Genomic DNA, 17,647 nt, shown 5'->3' with positions numbered 1-17,647 from the left:
CATTAGTTTACAGTTGCTTCAAAATTCTACCTATTCAATAAGAGTTTTGAGGTCCACGAGTAAGACCAGTGAAGTCATATGGATTTTCTTTATATTCAGACACCATGATTCTTATGCTGATTTCTTCTGGTAGTCATGACAAGAAAATATAAGATAGATGTGAGTTTTGTGCTAGAATTGACCCTGGATGCCCATCATTTTGTGTATGACTTTAGCAGCTGAAGTTATTCTGGGACAGTGTTAAGGAATAAGACACTAATGAGGAGTTGAAAAACAATTCAACCAATCAAATAAAATACTCCAAGATCTTAGGGGTCTAGAAATAGAATAAGGGGTCCCTACAAAATGGACATTCTGTCACTGAGATGTCATATTCTGTGATGGAATGAAGAATGGGACACTATGGACAGTCTTAAAAGATCAACTGTTCCCACTGAAAAACTAAAAAGGCCTTGGCTTGTCTTCTTGGATTCTGGGATTCTGTGTTTCTCTGACAAATACCAAAGACGCACCCGTGGTCTTATGTTCATTCGTCTGATTCAACCAGCTTCAATATTGGTTAGGGCACATCTTTCCACAAAGTTATAGATTTCCCCTTATGATTAGTGCCATATTTTATGATATGATCTCTCCAAAAGATGGTTTTCAAAAAGAGAATGTGGCAAATCATGTCCTTATCCATTTGTTCCCTTTATTGAGAGTGCTCATTCTGTAAGTGATATAAATCATTTTGTTTCACAAGGAAGCACTTAATGCCATAAATTCAAAAGAGGTTTTGTTTTTATTAGAAATACCTTACATACTGGCCGGCGCCGCGGCTCAATAGGCTAATCCTCCGCCTAGCGGCGCCGGCACACCGGGTTCTAGTCCCGGTTGGGGCACCGATCCTGTCCCGGTTGCCCCTCTTCCAGGCCAGCTCTCTGCTGTGGCCAGGGAGTGCAGTGGAGGATGGCCCAAGTGCTTGGGCCCTGCACCCCATGGGAGACCAGGATAAACACCTGGCTCCTGCCATCGGATCAGCGCGGTGCGCCGGCCGCAGCGCGCTACCGCGGTGGCCATTGGAGGGTGAACCAACGGCAAAAGGAAGACCTTTCTCTCTGTCTCTGTCTCTCACTGTCCACTCTGCCTGTCAAAAAAAAAAAAAAAAAGAAATACCTTACATAATGAATATTTGGGCATATTTCCTAAGTCAGAGTTCCAAAGCATACAAGAAACTAGTTGTTAGATTTTTCCAGAAAAATGTTCAAATCTAGATGCTCAGAAAATTTTATGTTTTGATTGTTGGTGATCTGTGAGTTATCATGCCTAAATGTATATATAAATATGTAGACTTTTTTCAGAAAATATATAGGCATCTTTCAGAATAACTATTAGAGTTTCAATTTAAAAAACCTAATCCAAAAACTAGCTTCTTTCTAACAATTCAATAGGTTATAATTTTCTTTCAGTTACTAGGTTAGTGAGAAATTGCATATTTTAGTTTTAATTTCTCAGTGAAAGTATGAGTTTCAAAATATACTTCAAACAAAGCATGCCCATTATTGTCAAATTGATTCTAGGTATGATTTTGTGGAAGTTGAAGATATATCTGAGACAAGTACCGTTATTAGAGGACGATGGTGTGGACACAAGGAAGTTCCTCCAAGGATAACATCAAGAACAAACCAAATTAAAATAACGTTCAAGTCTGATGACTACTTTGTGGCTAAACCTGGGTTCAAGATTTATTATTCTTTTGTGGTAAGTAGCTTATGTACTCCATGATACCAGTGTCTGCTTTTAATCATAAAGTATAGAGATCATTTTCTATGATTAAATGCAGTGGTGTGAGGGTGTATCAACTTTTTTAATTTCTTATGGTATGGTTTTCTCCTACCTTCTGGCCAAAATGTGAAAACCTTCATTAGCAAGGAATGCCAGTTTGGATCTTCATACCAATTATTGGGCCTTGAATTGTAAAAAATTTCATAGAAAAAAAGTAAAATAGTATATAGGGAAGGAGGTATTAAATTACCCTTAATTCAACTGAAGCAAGGTTAATATATGTGTAACCAAATAGAAGGCATTTGAGAATAGAGCAAGGTTTCAGAAATAAAGCTAAAGAAAATATTTTGTCTTTTTGCTTGAAAAGTTGTCTATAAATTTCATCAGAGAAAAAGTCCTGATGATTATAGTTTAAACGACGTCCCAGATTTGAAAAGGTTCTATGTTATAATCATAGAACCTCAGCGTTGGCCAGCATCTTCAAATCTTAAGGTCTAGCTTAGGATGCAATTCAACAGGATAAACTCTGTTTAATAGATCCACGCATATTTTAAGTCTCACCTCTACTTAAACACCATAGGAGCAATTCCTAACTCTAAAAGATTGACTGTTAAAAAGTGCTCAACCCTATGTTGAGCAAAATCTACATTGTAATTATTTGTAATTGCTGAATCCCAAATACTCATGAGCCTTCTTCATTAATTCATCAATGAATGTAACAATATTAAGTTCTCCCTCTTTGTCAGACATTATGATATAATAGAGACACAATGATATTGTTAGACATTCTGATCAATTTAGTAAAAATACAATAATAAACCAGACAAAACTGAACTGGAACCTCCTGGAGTTTATCATCTGATTGAGATGATATTAATAAAAAAAGTTAACAATAAAAATGATGAGTAATAAGACAGAAGAATGGTAGACTGTAGGATAACTCCATGGAAACATTGGAAATAATTTTGCTTGTGTGTTGTCTTAAATATCCCTGAATCATTCCAGTGTTCATAACATATTGATTTGTTCTTGCAGCAACAATTTTTACTTTCCTTCAATCTGCCTTGTCCCTTTTCAAAGTGTGGATGTCAAACTAGACCAAATAAGCAAAAAAATGCCGAAAGGTAGAATGAGCTTAGCTTCCAGGTATGTAGAAACTCTAGATCTGGGTGGCCTTTTGAGAAAAACTCTTGTTTGATTCTTGCTAAATAGGGATAGAAGATCATACATACCTTGTCCACTGTATTGGGAAAATCATTTGGTTCATCTTTAAGTTTTACTTTGGTTTAAAGCAGAGTTTTTAAACTCAACAGGTCGGCTAGAGAGATAGTAATTAGTAACGGCAAGCCCTCTTCCAGGGTGTTAAAGTAATTTTAGAATGCTAAAGACTTTTGGTGGCTGGAGGAAGCTGTTGCAACCTCTACTTTAAGGAAGATTGGTGCTAGGAAAATTGGAGCCTTAAGAATAGCTCTTGAGGAGAACAGGTACCTTGGAAACAGCAAGTAGCCATTAGGATAGGTGAGATCACTTCCCTCGGTGTGCCCGCCTTTCCACCTCTGTGCCTCCTGTTGATGTCTGCTCTTCCAATGGTGACTTTCCAGCTGGACCAGGACTTCTGAGGCTATGCGACCTAAGGGACCACAGGTGCCCACACAGTGGATTCAAGTCTCACATGGACTATGTGCGTTCAATTTTTGGAAAGTCTAATGTGTTTTAGTCAATTTTTCATCTGAACAAATTGGATAAGATCATAGCTTATTTTTATTTATTTATTTTTATTTTTTGATAGGCAGAGTGGATAGTGAGAGAGAGAGACAGAGAGAAAGGTCTTCCTTTGCTGTTGGTTCACCCTCCAATGGCTGCTGCGGCCGGTGCACCGCGCTGATCCAAAGCCAGGAGCCAGGTGCTTCTCCTGGTCTCCCATGGGGTGCAGGGCCCAAGTACTTGGGCCATCCTCCACTGCACTCCCTGGCCACAGCAGAGAGCTGGCCTGGAAGAGGGGCAACCGGGACAGGATCCGGCGCTCCGACCGGGACTAGAACCCGGTGTGCCGGCGCCGCAAGGCAGAGGATTAGCCTAGTGAGCCACGGCGCTGGCCCATAGCTTATTTTTGTTGGGGAGTGATTTTTATAGTAAAATTTTATTTGCTGTGCTTGCAGTTCAAAATCCTACCTGTTTTCTAAACATCTGTCACCGTCCCCCATCAGAATAATGCAGCATAGGTATATGGGACTAGGGTTTTACTATAAAACACACTTTGAATTGGAAGCCCATCTCACCAGTTAATAACAGTATGATACTGAACAAGTTTCTCCCTCCCCGCTTTGATGTTACCTCTTTAAAATTGGGATAAAAATTGGAACTGGTATGAAATTTTAAAATTACTATACTACTTAGCACAGTATCTCACATATAGTTACTGTTTAGTAAATAGTGATAGTGAGCCTACCTTTATCATCACTAATGATGTATGTGTGTGTGTCTCCTCCAGATACATGATAATCAATTTTTTGTGAGTGGGTCAGAATGTCATTCCTTTGTGTTTTCTACAGAGTGCTTTATACCTGGCTAGACAGTGTGTTTATTAAATTGACCCTTCCTGAGTAAATATGATTCATAAGAAGAACTTCCTAATTTTGCTTTCCCGTTCTCCTGCTCAGCCTTCTTTTCTAATTTCACTCCATTGAGGAAAACAGATAGATACTTTAGAATGAATAAACAGAAAAGATAATTCATCAAGCATTTGGTGGCAAGATGTGATGGAATTAACCCAACTTTGGGGGGAATAAATAAATACCTGAATGGTTCGGAATCCTTTGTAAAAGACCACTTAATAGGTTAATAAGAAATGTTCTGTTACGAGGCTCCCAGTGGAATGTGTGTAAAGAAGTAAATACACACGGTTGTGATTTAAAATGTGCTGCTCAGTGGCTACAGGCTCAGTTTCCTCATCTGTAAAACGGCGATATTCTGTTGGACATTAGGTAGAAGTGAAGATCAAATTAGGTAACTTTAGAAAACCACTCTGTCTAGACTGTATTAATTACTCAAATATCTGCGGCTAGTACTGCTATCATTATACCTGGTATTATTATTGACATAGCAGGTGACAGATAAGCTGCCTGTTGTCAGCATGTGCACTCTGACAATAACTCACTTACTACATACAAGATAGAAACATCTTATTGTACGTTGTAGCACACAAGAGAACATTTGTATTTTAGAGTACAGAATTTATGTGTGGTGTGTACACGTGATTAATAGTAAAATATTTTAATTCAAAAATAAATTAAACCATTTAAAAGCCATTAAAACCTTTTTTGTTTGATTAATAAAGTGTAGTGAATTTTTAAATGAACATTTTTAGTACCCATCATTAATACTTTAAAAAACAAAAATGCAGTTTTACCAGATCAGTTGCTTAACTGTGTATCTCCATTGTGAATTAGCATCAAATAATACATTTAAGAGTCATATTGAAACTAGAACTCATATAAAACATGCCCTTGCATAGAAATGATTATTTAAAATAGAAAAGACAAGGGAGAAGGTTGTAAAGGAGAGGAGGAAGAAGAGGACCCAAGAGTTAAACAAGATTCCCAATTAGTGACTTGCAGATTTCAATTTTGCTCACCTAAAATATACCATTTGGTGAGACAAAAAGAAAATAATCAATAACAAAATATGTGTAAGTAGTTTTTCCTCATTTTACAAAGATAGATTCTTAAATTTTCAAATTTTATTTTGAAAGGAGAAAAAGAAATAGAGAAACACTCCCATTTACTGGATCACTTCCCAAATGACTGCAATGGCCAAAGTTGGGCCATTCCAAAGCCAGGATCCAGGAACTAAATCCAGGTCCCCCACATGAATAGAAGACACCCAACTACTTGAGCATCTCCTGCTGTCTCCCAGTGGGTGCATTAGCAAGAAGCTGGAATGAAGAGCAAAGCTGGCACACTTAAACCAAGGCACTCTGTTATGAAAGGGAACCTTTCAAGCAACATCTTAACAGCTGTGCCAAATGCCACCCCTAAGGTGAATTATTAAACAAAGCTAGAGTAAAGGAATTCCTTCATTAAAAAGTGTAGAAATTTCATCTTGACTGGCCTTTTCAGATAGAAATTGCTCAACATTCTGAACATCCACTGCCATTTTGGACACTGCAACCAGAACTGTATATAAAGCATAGTTAAGGTGGTGATCTCCACAGCAGATTCTGTCCACCTGTTTCTTCCCCTGAAGTGCACCCTGCTAGAGTTTTGGGAGCTGGAAGAGCTGTGCTGTTGTTTCATGAATGCCTGTAGTGGGCCTGTCTATGTACATACAGGGCTCTGGAGAGTCAGCCAGCTGTGAGGGAGACAGGTGGAGCCCACCCTTGGGAACTTGCATGGTAGTGGGAGGAAACAGATAATGTGTGTGTGTGGAGAGTAAGTCGTTTGTACAGACATCACTTACCTGGAGCTCATGAAAAGCATATGAAAGAGAGTAGTGTTGCAGAGAGTGGCTCGGAATGGATCTTCCACCCTGAGGGAGTCAGAGAAGATCTGCAGTTTTAAAATTTCAGCTGAGATCTGAAACACGAGAAGGTGCAAACTCTGCAAGACTGGGGGAGAAGGCACTAAGGGAAAGAAAAGCAAATGCCAAGATTCTCTTCATGCCTTGGCTCTCCAGCTGCTGGGGGGAAACATGCATAAGGGAAAGAAAGTAGTAAGGTAGCCTGCTCCTCTCTCCTCAGGAGTGAGAAGAGAGGTTTCTTATCCTCATCTCAATCAAGGTTTTCAGTCTTTGAGTCACTTAGTGGGATCAAGTAAATAGAACCAGAGAGTCCACTAAGGCCAGATACTAGACAAGTGTTAATAAGGCACTAAACAAAATGTGGACAGAAAGAAAGCCATGAGGGGCAGACAGGCGAATAGTGCAGCAAGAGAAGCAGATGTGTGCGTTTCTACAGTAGACTGGCAAGCCTTCATGCTTTGAGAGACGTCCTCATGCAGCTGTTCTTAGGAACAGTCTCGTGGTTACCGCTTTTTATAGGCGGGGCAGATAAGTGTTCTCCTTTAATATTTGACAGCTGTTCTAAACTTTCACCACCAATCGCAGAGACTATTTTCATGAACTAGCATTCTCTTTGGGAAGGTTGAATGACTCTATCATGTAACTCAAATTGCTTTACAAAAGCCTGAATACAGAATGAGAATATTAATATAGTTCATGGAGGGATGAACAGCAAAATTTACTATAATCCTGGAGTAGAGGTTAATTTGTCAGAGGATATGGCTGGTCTTAGCAAATGGCCATGGGTGATGGGAATAAAGGGACAGTTGGGTTCTTCTGTGGTAGGAGAGTACAGAGGGGAAGGAGATGGGTAAGAAAGTGTTAAGGGAATGGAAGGAGTCAGGAAAGTGAGATGAATGAAATCCTATTTTAATATTATTTGGCTACATTAATTGGCTACAAGGATTTTTATTGAGCACCTATTATGTTTCATAATAGGGTAGTGAACAAAATAGACAAGTCCTTGCTCTTTTAGAGCTTATAATTTGGTGAATACAGTACTGAGGATGATAATAAGTTTATTATAAAATAATAATAGTATCTAACCCTTTATATTTCTGGGAATTAAATATTTAATGCCCTGTGTGTGGGATTTTAATACACTGGCTTGTTGTAAATAATCTGCTATTAAACCATAACTGAAAGCATCCCTACAAAGGCTGACTTAGAAAATTACAGAATTTAGAGCTGCATCCTCTTAGAGATCTAGTGCCTAGGCAACCCCTTATTCTACAAGTGAGGCCAGGAACGCAGAGCAGAAAAATGTATAAATGAGGCCATGAACACACAGAGGTTAGGAGTTTACATCTGGTCACAGAGTGTGTGTGTGTGTGTATGTGTGTATGCACATACATCCCTTAGATATGAAAGCTGTGGAGCTGCCACAAGAAACACAAGCATAACAAAATGCTACATACAGTGTCAGGGAGCTCCCTGATCTCACCCCTCATGTCTTACAGGTCCATACATGTAGTTCAGAATGCCGCATGACTTGCCTCTGCAGGTGCCCTCACTTTGGGGATGTTTTCTTGCATGTTGATCAATGCTTTCTGACAATTGGGGTCTGAAATAAGACTTTCCCACTGTAAGCAACTTTCCTTCTACATCGTGGTTTGCTAATCGCATGAACAAGTGATGCCCTCACATGCTGAGTAAGCGTATTTCCAGCTTTGACACTTGGAAAGCCCAGCACCCTGCTTATCTAGTATGTGATTGGATAAACATACTGCGAGTAAGTGTTTGTTCTTGAAGGCCAGAAAGCTGTAGTGATTTTGGCTGGCTGTGCCTCTGTGTGTACATACAAACTTCTCACTGTAACTCTTCTTTAGTGCACTCATATTCTGGTAAATGAAGAAAATGAGGAAAAGGAAAGAGGAAAAAGAAACGTCTTGCCTACTTAATATATGCCCGAGACAGCATATTTCCTTTTTAAAAAGTGATGATGAAGTGAACCTCAGTTAAAAAAAAAAAAAGGCTCCACAGAGCCTGCTCACTTGTAAATTCAACAAATATTTCTGAAGACTTACTGCAGATAAGAAGAAAATTAAGGTCTTATGGTAGAGGAAAGTGTGCAATTATAAAACAGTACATTGCAATGATAAAATGGATATGGAGTATTTCAGGCACAAAAGGAATGGGACACTTAACTTTGTAGAGATGAAATTGTTGGGCTGAATTGGGGAAAGGAAAGCATCCCCAGGAGAGAGTTTTGCCTCAATAAAGGAACAAAGGCGAGAAAAGCGGGGCCTTTCAGAATATCCAGATGAGTGAATTCAAAAAGGTTGCAGGTTAAGTCTTCTAACCACATACTATTCTTTCTATAATTTAGCTAGGAGAAAAGTGATGCAAGAAGCTGAGAAGGTATGAAAACAGCAGCTGTATCAGTGATGTCTAAGAAATGCCAAAGCACGCCGGCGCCGCAGCTCACTAGGCTAATCCTCCGCCTGCAGCGCCGGCACCCCTGGTTCTAGTCCCGGTCGGGGCGCCAGTTCTGTCCCGGTTGCTCCTCTTCCAGTCCAGCTCTCTGCTGTGGCTTGGGAAGGCAGTGGAGGATGGCCCAAGTGCTTGGGACCTGCACCCGCATGGGAGACCAGGAGAAGCACCTGGCTCCTGGCTTCGAATCAGCACAGCGCACCGGCCATAGCGGCCATTTGTGGGGTGAACCAACGGAAAGGAAGACCTTTCTCTCTCTCTCTCTCTCTGCCTAACTCTGCCTGTCAAAAAAAAAAAAAAAAAAAAAAAAAAGGAAAAGAAATGCCAAAGCTCAGAACTCTGTAGTGAAGCTAGAAATAAGAACTTGGCTGGGACAAAAAAACAAAGTGGGGGAGTACTACAAGGAGACTTTGAAAGCTCACAAAAAATGGAATTAAAAGATAATGCAAATTTCCCTAAACTTTTAGAAGATTCCCTCATCCTACTGTACAGTGATCTGAAGATTCTCATGACGACTCTGTCGTCAATAAGTCAGACCTCAGTGCCCTGCATGGAAAATTGTGGATCTGCTCACAAATGGTCATTGTCACAAACTGGCAAGAAGAGTGGCAGGAAGGCACACTCAGAGTGTAGCCGTGGTTAACAGGTGGGTTCAAGAGGTGCGGGAGAGCCAGGGCCATTCCCAGTGAGTAGAGCCCGAAGCCGGTAGCCCATTAGAGAAATAGAGGGGAAATGTGGGGCAGGGAACAGAGGGAAGGTGGAAGAACTGATCGAAGGAAGAACTACCTCAAGAAAGATGCCAAAATATTTGTTGATGACTTGATTCCTGTGGGTTGAGGCAGGGATATTGAAAGAAGCGTTTCCCCTTTGGAAGAGAAAAGCACTGTGAGCCTATGGGGACAATGATTTTTTGTTTTTGTTTTTGTTTTCAGTCAGTCATATTTGGCAATGGTCTGTGGGGACTCACTTCTACCCACTGATATTCTATGGAGACCTTAGACCTGCTGCTTTCTCTCTGGCTGGGAAGTTAAAGATCGCATGAACTTTGGAGAGATACCAGCCTCCTCTCCCAGGTGAAGGAAGGAATTAGAAATCCATCATACAGACAGGACTCATCCAGCCCTGGAAACAACTGTCCTTAGTGTTCACTTTATCAGTGGGAATGTGACAGATTAAAGCTGACCTCCATTCAAGCTTGTTTCTTTCACCTGTGAGAAAATTGAGCTACACTTTCAAAGTGACTCTTTCCTTATTTTGCATTTGGAAATTGTACCAGACAGGCAAAAATTCAAAGAAAGAGATTGAAAAGGCATGGGGCAACCTCTGAAAATGAAAGTTATATGAAAAAGTAATCAAGCCATCATTGTTTCTTGGCTGGGCCCTGCTAATCACTTCCTGGTTGGTCTCCCTCCCCCCTCTCACCCTTACCCTCAATCTGTCCTGCACATGGCTGCCAGCTAAAGCAGTGCTGTGATCATTTCATTTTCCGGCTGGAAACATTGTGAGTGACTCACAGTTTCCTATGGAAAAATGTGCTTTACTTCACTCAGATGCTCACAGCCTTCCAGGTTTGGACCACAACCTAGCATTCTAGCTATAATTCTTTCTACCTACACATATCCTTCCGTCCAAGAAAATAGCATTATCCCCTGATGGGCCGACCACCTCATGATTTCCCACTTCTAGTCCCTGGAGCTCAATATTCCTCTATACCTATTTATTCAAGGATGCAGGGCTTCTGCCAATGAAAGCCATATTCATGTCAAAAATACTGCTCATCCTGGGGCCAGCATGTTGGTGCTTCTTGTGAAGTTGGCATCACAAATCAGAGTGCCAGTGTGAGTCTTGGCTGCTCGGCTTGCAATCCAGCTCCCTCTTAATGTGCTTAGGAAAAAGATGGCCTAAAGACTTGGGACGCTGCCCACATGGGAGACCAAATAGAGTTCCTGACTCCTGGTTTCAGCCTGATCCAGACCTGGCTGTTGCAGCCCTTTAGGGGAGTAAACCAGTGAATGGAAAATATCTCTCCCTCTCTCTCTCTCCCTCTCTTTCTCTCACATCTCTCTCTGTCTCTCTAGCTCTCTCCCTCTCTTTCTGCTCTGCCTTTCAAATAAGTAAATAAATAAATCTTAATAAAATAAAATATATGGGTTTGGTACACATTCTGTGTGAAACAGATGGAACTATTATACTACTATTATCATTAGATGTCTTAGGAGGGTCACAACCAAATTTATTACCTATCTTAGTACCATAGACCGGGTGGATTATACACAGAAAACAACCCAATTTCTCATATTTCAGGTTGGAGGGGGAGTCTGAGAACAAGGTGCCATCTTGATTGGGTTCACCTGGGGGTACTCTACTGGATTACACACTGTCTACTTCTATTCTCATGATAAACATAAGGTGAGAGAGCTCTCTCTCCCATTCATAAGAATTCAACCAAAGGCCTCACCTCCCAACCCAATCACATTGGGGATTAGGATGTCATTGTATGAGTTTGGGGGAACACAATAATATAGAAGATCCTTGAGGAGATCTTAGAGTTTGACACTGAGGAGACCCCTAGATTAAGATTGATAAGCTAGGAGCAGTTGTACATGGTGAGTCTAGAACCCAGTTGGAAACCCATGACACTGATGCAGTGCTGAGAGAACAAGAAATCAAAACCGTAACTGTGAGGCAGGTGCTTTGCCAGACAGGTAAGACAATTGCAACCACAGCAGAGTGCCTGGTCTTCATTTCTGCCTCCAGGTCCTGAATCCAGCTTCCTGCTAATGCAGAACTCGGGAGGCATTAGATGATGGTTCAGTTAATTGGGTTCCTGTGACCCACATGGGTTGAGTTGGTGGCTCCCAGCAAGGGAGACCATTGTGGGCACTTTGGGAGATAACCAGCTGGTAGGATCACTCTCTCTCTCTCTCTCTCTCAAATAAAATAAAATGCCTTTAAGGCGAGTATAGTTAGCTGTATTTGGCTATACTAAATTTACTGTACCTTTCCCTAGTCAGTCTCTTTTGAACTGCTCATGAAAATAGCTTGAATTTTCCTTTTCTATTAAGATTATAATTTTAATAAATAAGCTTGGGAAAAGTCATGTATTTCTTAGCTAGTTCTACAAAACACTGTGAAAATACCCCTTAATATATTCCTTTGACTCAAAGATAGTCCAGGGCTCTGAAGTGTGTAGTTGTTCCAGGCCACAAGCAGTCAGTGTGCTCTCTGGCATTTTCCTTTTTCCTGAAATGCTAAAACATGGTATTTTTACAAAGAAAACTCTCTGGTATTTTAATCTCTACGATAAATATCTCCATAACAGGCAAACAAGAATGAAAAAATTACTGATAGAAAATTGTTTCATTTAGCCATGGGATATAACCTAGATAGTTAAATGGTTTTTTAATTATTAAAAATATATAAATATGGATACAAACCCTGAACAAGGAAATCAATTCTAAAGGAAAATCATAGTTAGAAAGGCAGAGTTCTAATTTAAAATCTCAGGCAAGTAACTAATTTTGATTTGAAGTTATAACAAACAACTGTAAGTGATTCTACTTTCTTCTGAGCCTTTTGTAAGAACTTCTCTTGTGTAACCAAAACATATGCGCTCTATATCAATATGAAAATAAAATGGCTAATGCCAGCTGCAGGCAGAGCAGCAAAGCAGATCTTCATGGTCCCAGTTTCCACCTTAGTTGTGTACAAACCTGACCCATCACACTCCACTATGTAGTCTTGCCAAATGTGCAAAACTCTTTTCAAGTCAGAATCATAAGCAGATCTTGCATGTAAACCAGGCTGTAGATTAATACTGTAATTAATTTAGCCACCCATTCTACAGACATGTTTGTGGATATCCATGTCTAAGTCAAGTTCAATATTAGATTGAATACTGGAAATATAAATAGGGTGTGACACCTTCTCTGATGATGGTCAGGTGAGACAGATTTGATGTGATAATTGAGAGCCAAAATAAAAATTGAGGTGTGCAGTAGGGAGGGAAAGGACAGTAATTATTATGTCCTAGGGAAAGAGGAAGGTGGTAAGGAAGTGATGACCAGGGGAAGTCCTATCTGTCCTTGGTGTCACTCAACCCCAAGTGGTGGTGGTGGGGGAGGATAGTGAGACAGTGACAGATAACACCCCAAAGGCTTGCCTTCCCAAGTTATTTGCATTTAAAAGTAATAAAGCCTAAATATAAAGGCAAGAAGAGAATTTGGCCAAAGGCAGTTCAGACTTAAACTACAGAGTATAAAATATACAACAGGAAGCATCACAATTTCAGGAAATGAATTTTAACCAAGTGTTTATAGTAGAATCATCTAAGGATTTATATATAGGAGTGTGTGTATGTTTGTGTGTGTGAGAGAGAGAGCTGATCCCAGACTTAACGCGATCAGAATATCTTGAGGAAAGAGCCTGCAGAACTCAATTTTATAAAGCTCCTCACCTGATTCCAACATCCCGGTCTGTTAAGAACTAGTTCCCTTAATATAAATCCTTAGTGCCTATGAGCGGTCTTCAGAATGTTCTTGAAGAGAATGCATATTATGAACAAAATGCATATATTTCAAAAACCCTTTGCACCAAAATAAACTTATCTCAACTTCCATGAATTTTTGAAATACTCTAGTGAAACAGAGCCCCAGAACTCATCTCCTTCTTTGATGATATTATCCAAACTCATATTTACTATTCATTTCACACTTCAATAGTGTTGAGATCAGCATACCTGTTTTATAGCATTTGTGTTTTGTCACTAGATTAGGAATGGTTCAAAGGTGGTGATGTCACTTAATTCAGGGGCACCAGAGAGTGACAGGGCATTTTCCTAAGTGAATTAACATTTTGGTCCAGAAAGCTTTTGGGAAATTTATGAGCATTACTAAAACTCCTACTATGTACTAAGCACAGAATAGGGTTAAATGAGGTAAGATGTAAGAAAGCACTTCCTAAGATGTAAATGCTCTTCGTGATTTTGAGGTTTTCTTTGAGGGTTGTTTTTAATCCTATTAAAAGACTCAGTAAGCTGGAGTGTTTGTTTCATTGAAGTCACTCCTTTGCAGCAATGTAAACATATATAGATCTGATAAAAAAGAGACCTTTTAATTAATTCATTCTCTTAATTTCATGCTACCTTCTAATCAGACCGCATTCTAGCTCACACGTTCCATTAGTTACTTGTCTGTTAGCTTTAGGAGAGGCGATACCCCGGGTGCCCACTTTGACGGCTGATGTTCTTATTTCAGAATGTTTATGAGGAAGAAAATAAAGTTGCCCCCTTACCTTCAGAACACTGTCTCTAAGCCCTGCCTATGTTCTTCCCTTAGCAAACTGCCCTTCATGTTGAAGATGCCATTGCTCCTACATTCAGTTAAGAGAAAATTCCTTCAGTGTCATTATTTAAAGGGTTTAAGTTTATTGTTGAAGAAAACAGTATGCTAGGTGGCGCTTCCTTTCCCTGATCCCAGCAATGAAATGGCATGTTCCAGGAGGAGCCGCTGGATGGGGAAGCTGCCGCGGGCCCCCCTCCCAGCCTCTTTTGTGCTTTGGGGTGGGGTGAATTGTTTTTTCCAAGCACCTGCTACACAGAGTTAACCTTCTTTCCCCCTGGTTAACAATTCTATAGCCTCTGCTGTGATGGCTCCCTCACCAGATTCTGTTTAGATGATGACTGTCTCATCTTTATTTGGACTAGTGTCCTCAGCAACCATATTTCTATGGAAAAGAAACCTTCGTATCCACAATAGTACACAATAACCTTAAATACACAGTAATTAGTGATTAGTGGCCCTTGAGGTCCTCCCTTCCTTGCACAGGTGAAGAAGGGTCATTGTAGACACTTGGTGTACTTTTATCAAACTAGAACCAAGGGGTGTATGCATGACTTGATTCATATATTTATGCTCATCTGACAATCAGGAGGGGTTTGAAGTGTCTGATTCAGCAAATACTTGTGGAGAATTTGCTGCATGCCTGGTGTCAGGGAGACACAGAGTACCTGCCCAACTTTGTAAGAAAGAGGAACAAAGGGGAACAAAATACTTAGCAATGTTATTGGCTATGGTTGGCTGGAGTTGTGAGAGAAGTGCGGTAATGTACCATGCATCACTCTTGACAATGGACAGAACAGATGCCACCGGAGGAGGTGGAAGACATCAGCAGAAGGGAGCCCTGCTTTGTGGGACTTGACTGTGCCACCGTTAGTCCCCATCCCATCCTGGCGTGTTCTGGAGGTGGAAGGAAATTGGGCAATGAGGGCATCAGCATTGTTCTCTTTCCACGTGGAAAAGCACTGAAGGTCTTCCTCATTGATTAGCAGCTCTCTTTTCTGCCTCCCTAACTCCACAATATGTTTCTCCATGAGTCCTTTCTTCTCCCCCTTCTGCTGGTCTGGATATGACCACCATCCTTTCTTATGTGAACGGTAACCTGGAGTCTTCCTCCCGCCTTGTTTCTGTGCCTGCAATGTTATCATTCCATTCCTCTGGCCTACCGTGGCCTGAGAGATCGCTCTCGGGCTCAATCCAAACCACTTCCATCCCTCTTCCTAAAACCCTGCTTCCCTTTGTCTGTGCTGATTTCTGACTACCTGCACGCAGCAGAGCCATGCTATCAGCTACTTGGCTGTTTTACTCTAACCCACCTTTTACTCTGCCCCCAGCTGCTTTCAACATGGCATAAATTTACAAGAGGTGTGGCCTGTTCTCAACCTCTGCAAACTCATGTCACTTCCTTTGCTTAAAGGAGTCTCTCAATCCAGGATTTTCTGCTTTCTCCGTGTAGAACAACCAGCAAACCCCTTCAGCTTTCCAGGCCTGAGCTTCCTCATAGTTAAACTGCAAGTAAAGGCAAACTGGAGAGACTACTTGTCAGGTCCCCATCGAGAGAAAAGGTGTCCTGGTGCAGAGACAGGCACATCTAAGTATGCAGGATGATCGCTTACTTCTGATCTTTGAAATCTCCTTTCTACTTTCGCCTCTTTTTAAACAAACAAAAAGATTTAATTTATTTATTTGAAACTCAGAGTGTCAGAGTCACAGAGAGAGATAGAGACAGAGAGAGAGGTTTTGCATCCGCTGATTCACTCCCCAGATGGCCGCAACAGCCAGAGCTGTGCTGATCCGAAGCCAGGAGCCAGGAGCTTCTTCCAGGTCTCCCATGCTGGTGCAGGGACCCAAGGACTTGGGCCATCTTCTATTTTAGTTGTCACATCTAGAGGGAGGGGTGCTACTAGCATCTACTGGTCAGTATTCTGCAATGCATATTCACATCAAGTTATATGTATTTCACATCAAGTTCTGCAATGCACAGGCCACACTTTCCAGTACCCCAGCAAAGAGTTTTCCAACCCAAAGTGCAAATAGTATAATAGTATAGTAGGTTCAGAAACCATGTTCTGAGCTGTCTGCACACATTTCACTACCTAAACTTATGCTTGGGATTTTCTGGAGTGTTTTAGAGAAAAGACTTAAGGAAGAATAGCAACACGAGACCATATTAGGACTTAAACAATAAGAGGGTAAAGCAAAAGATGATGAAAGAGAAAATGTACACAAACCACAATCTCCTACCCCATTTTCTCACTCTTATGACCCCTCCTCCAGAATCCATTGTAGGTGTGCTTTATGCTGGCTAAATCACCCTGCATTCCCAAAGTCAGCAATGTTAAATTGATACAATTAACCAGGTAAGTTGGGAAGGGTGTTGGTTCCATATTATAGCTTAACAGCTTGACAGTGGTAGAGCCCTTTCTTAGATTGAAAAATATCTTACACTTGACATACAATGTTAACATATAAGGTTAGGCACTGTGGCATAGTAGGTTAAGCCAACTTCCTCAATTCTGGAATCCCATATGGGTACTGGTTCGAGTCCTGGCTGGTCTACTTCCAATCTAGCTCCCTCCTAATGCACCAGAGAAAGCAGCAGAGGATGGCCCAAGTGGTCAGGCCCTGGACAACTACATGGGAGACCTGGAAGAAGCTCCTGGCTCCTGGCCTCGGCCTGGCCCAGCCCCAGGCCAATGTGGCCATTTGGGGAGTGAACCAGAGGGTGGAAGATCTCTCTCTCTTTTTCTCCCTTTCTGTGTAATTCTCTCAAATAAATAATTTTTTTAAAAAAGAATATTAACATGTAAGAATAATGTCCCACATTTTTGTTTTTTGAAAATTTTCAAGTTGCAATAAATTCTTACCAAATTAGTTTATGAAATTCATATGTATATGTGCCAAGATTAGCATAACTATGATATTCATAAATGATTAAGCAGATATTTTCAGTTTGTACAGAACTTAAAATATTTTTTCTTTACACCAATTGTTTTAATCCATTTCACACACATGTTGTATCAGAGAAAAAAAATTGGCATTAATAAATGCCCCAACAAAACAATTATTTTCAACAAAATGGGGACGTTATAATTGGTTACAAGAAAATATTTCTTAAAGGGGATTTATAGTAATAAAATAAAAGTGTCTTCTCTCTTCTCAGCTTTCAGGGACTACCAGTTTAGGAAAGGATATACACATTTTAAGATACATTATAAAATGGCTTAAAATAATAACTGCTTTTATTACTTTTTTCTCATAGCAGTTACTACATAAAGAGCTCCTTTCGTTAACAACAAATGTGATTTTCATAAAATATATCCCAAAGAAAAGAAAATATTTACAAACTGGAGGACTTTTATATAAGTAAGAGCAAAAAAATACTGAAATAATAAACATATAATCAAAGCTCTGACATGAATATATTTACAAGACAGATGCTCAGTTAAAACTCAGAACAGTTTTAAAAGCAGAAATGGAATGCTCCAGTGGGTCATTCATTATATTCTGCACCCCAGCAGTTGGGTAGATTTCCTTCCAAAGGCCTACCTTTGAAT

The 17,647-nt window shown here is 40.4% G+C and overlaps 1 protein-coding gene across 2 annotated transcripts in view; it reads left to right on the top strand.

Annotated features, from left to right (window-relative positions):
• PDGFD (platelet derived growth factor D) overlaps positions 1-17,647 on the top strand; it is a 265,927-nt gene that overhangs the window by 185,108 nt on the left and 63,172 nt on the right. For both annotated transcript variants that reach the window (XM_062196942.1, XM_062196941.1), the window contains exon 3: positions 1,560-1,740. In XM_062196942.1, coding sequence (XP_062052926.1) covers positions 1,560-1,740 — 181 coding nt within the window. The remainder of the gene's footprint in view (positions 1-1,559; positions 1,741-17,647) is intronic.

Source organism: Lepus europaeus, chromosome 7 (assembly GCF_033115175.1).
Source record: "Lepus europaeus isolate LE1 chromosome 7, mLepTim1.pri, whole genome shotgun sequence".
Lineage (NCBI taxonomy): Eukaryota > Metazoa > Chordata > Mammalia > Lagomorpha > Leporidae > Lepus > Lepus europaeus.
This window is presented reverse-complemented; position numbering and strand designations above follow the sequence as displayed.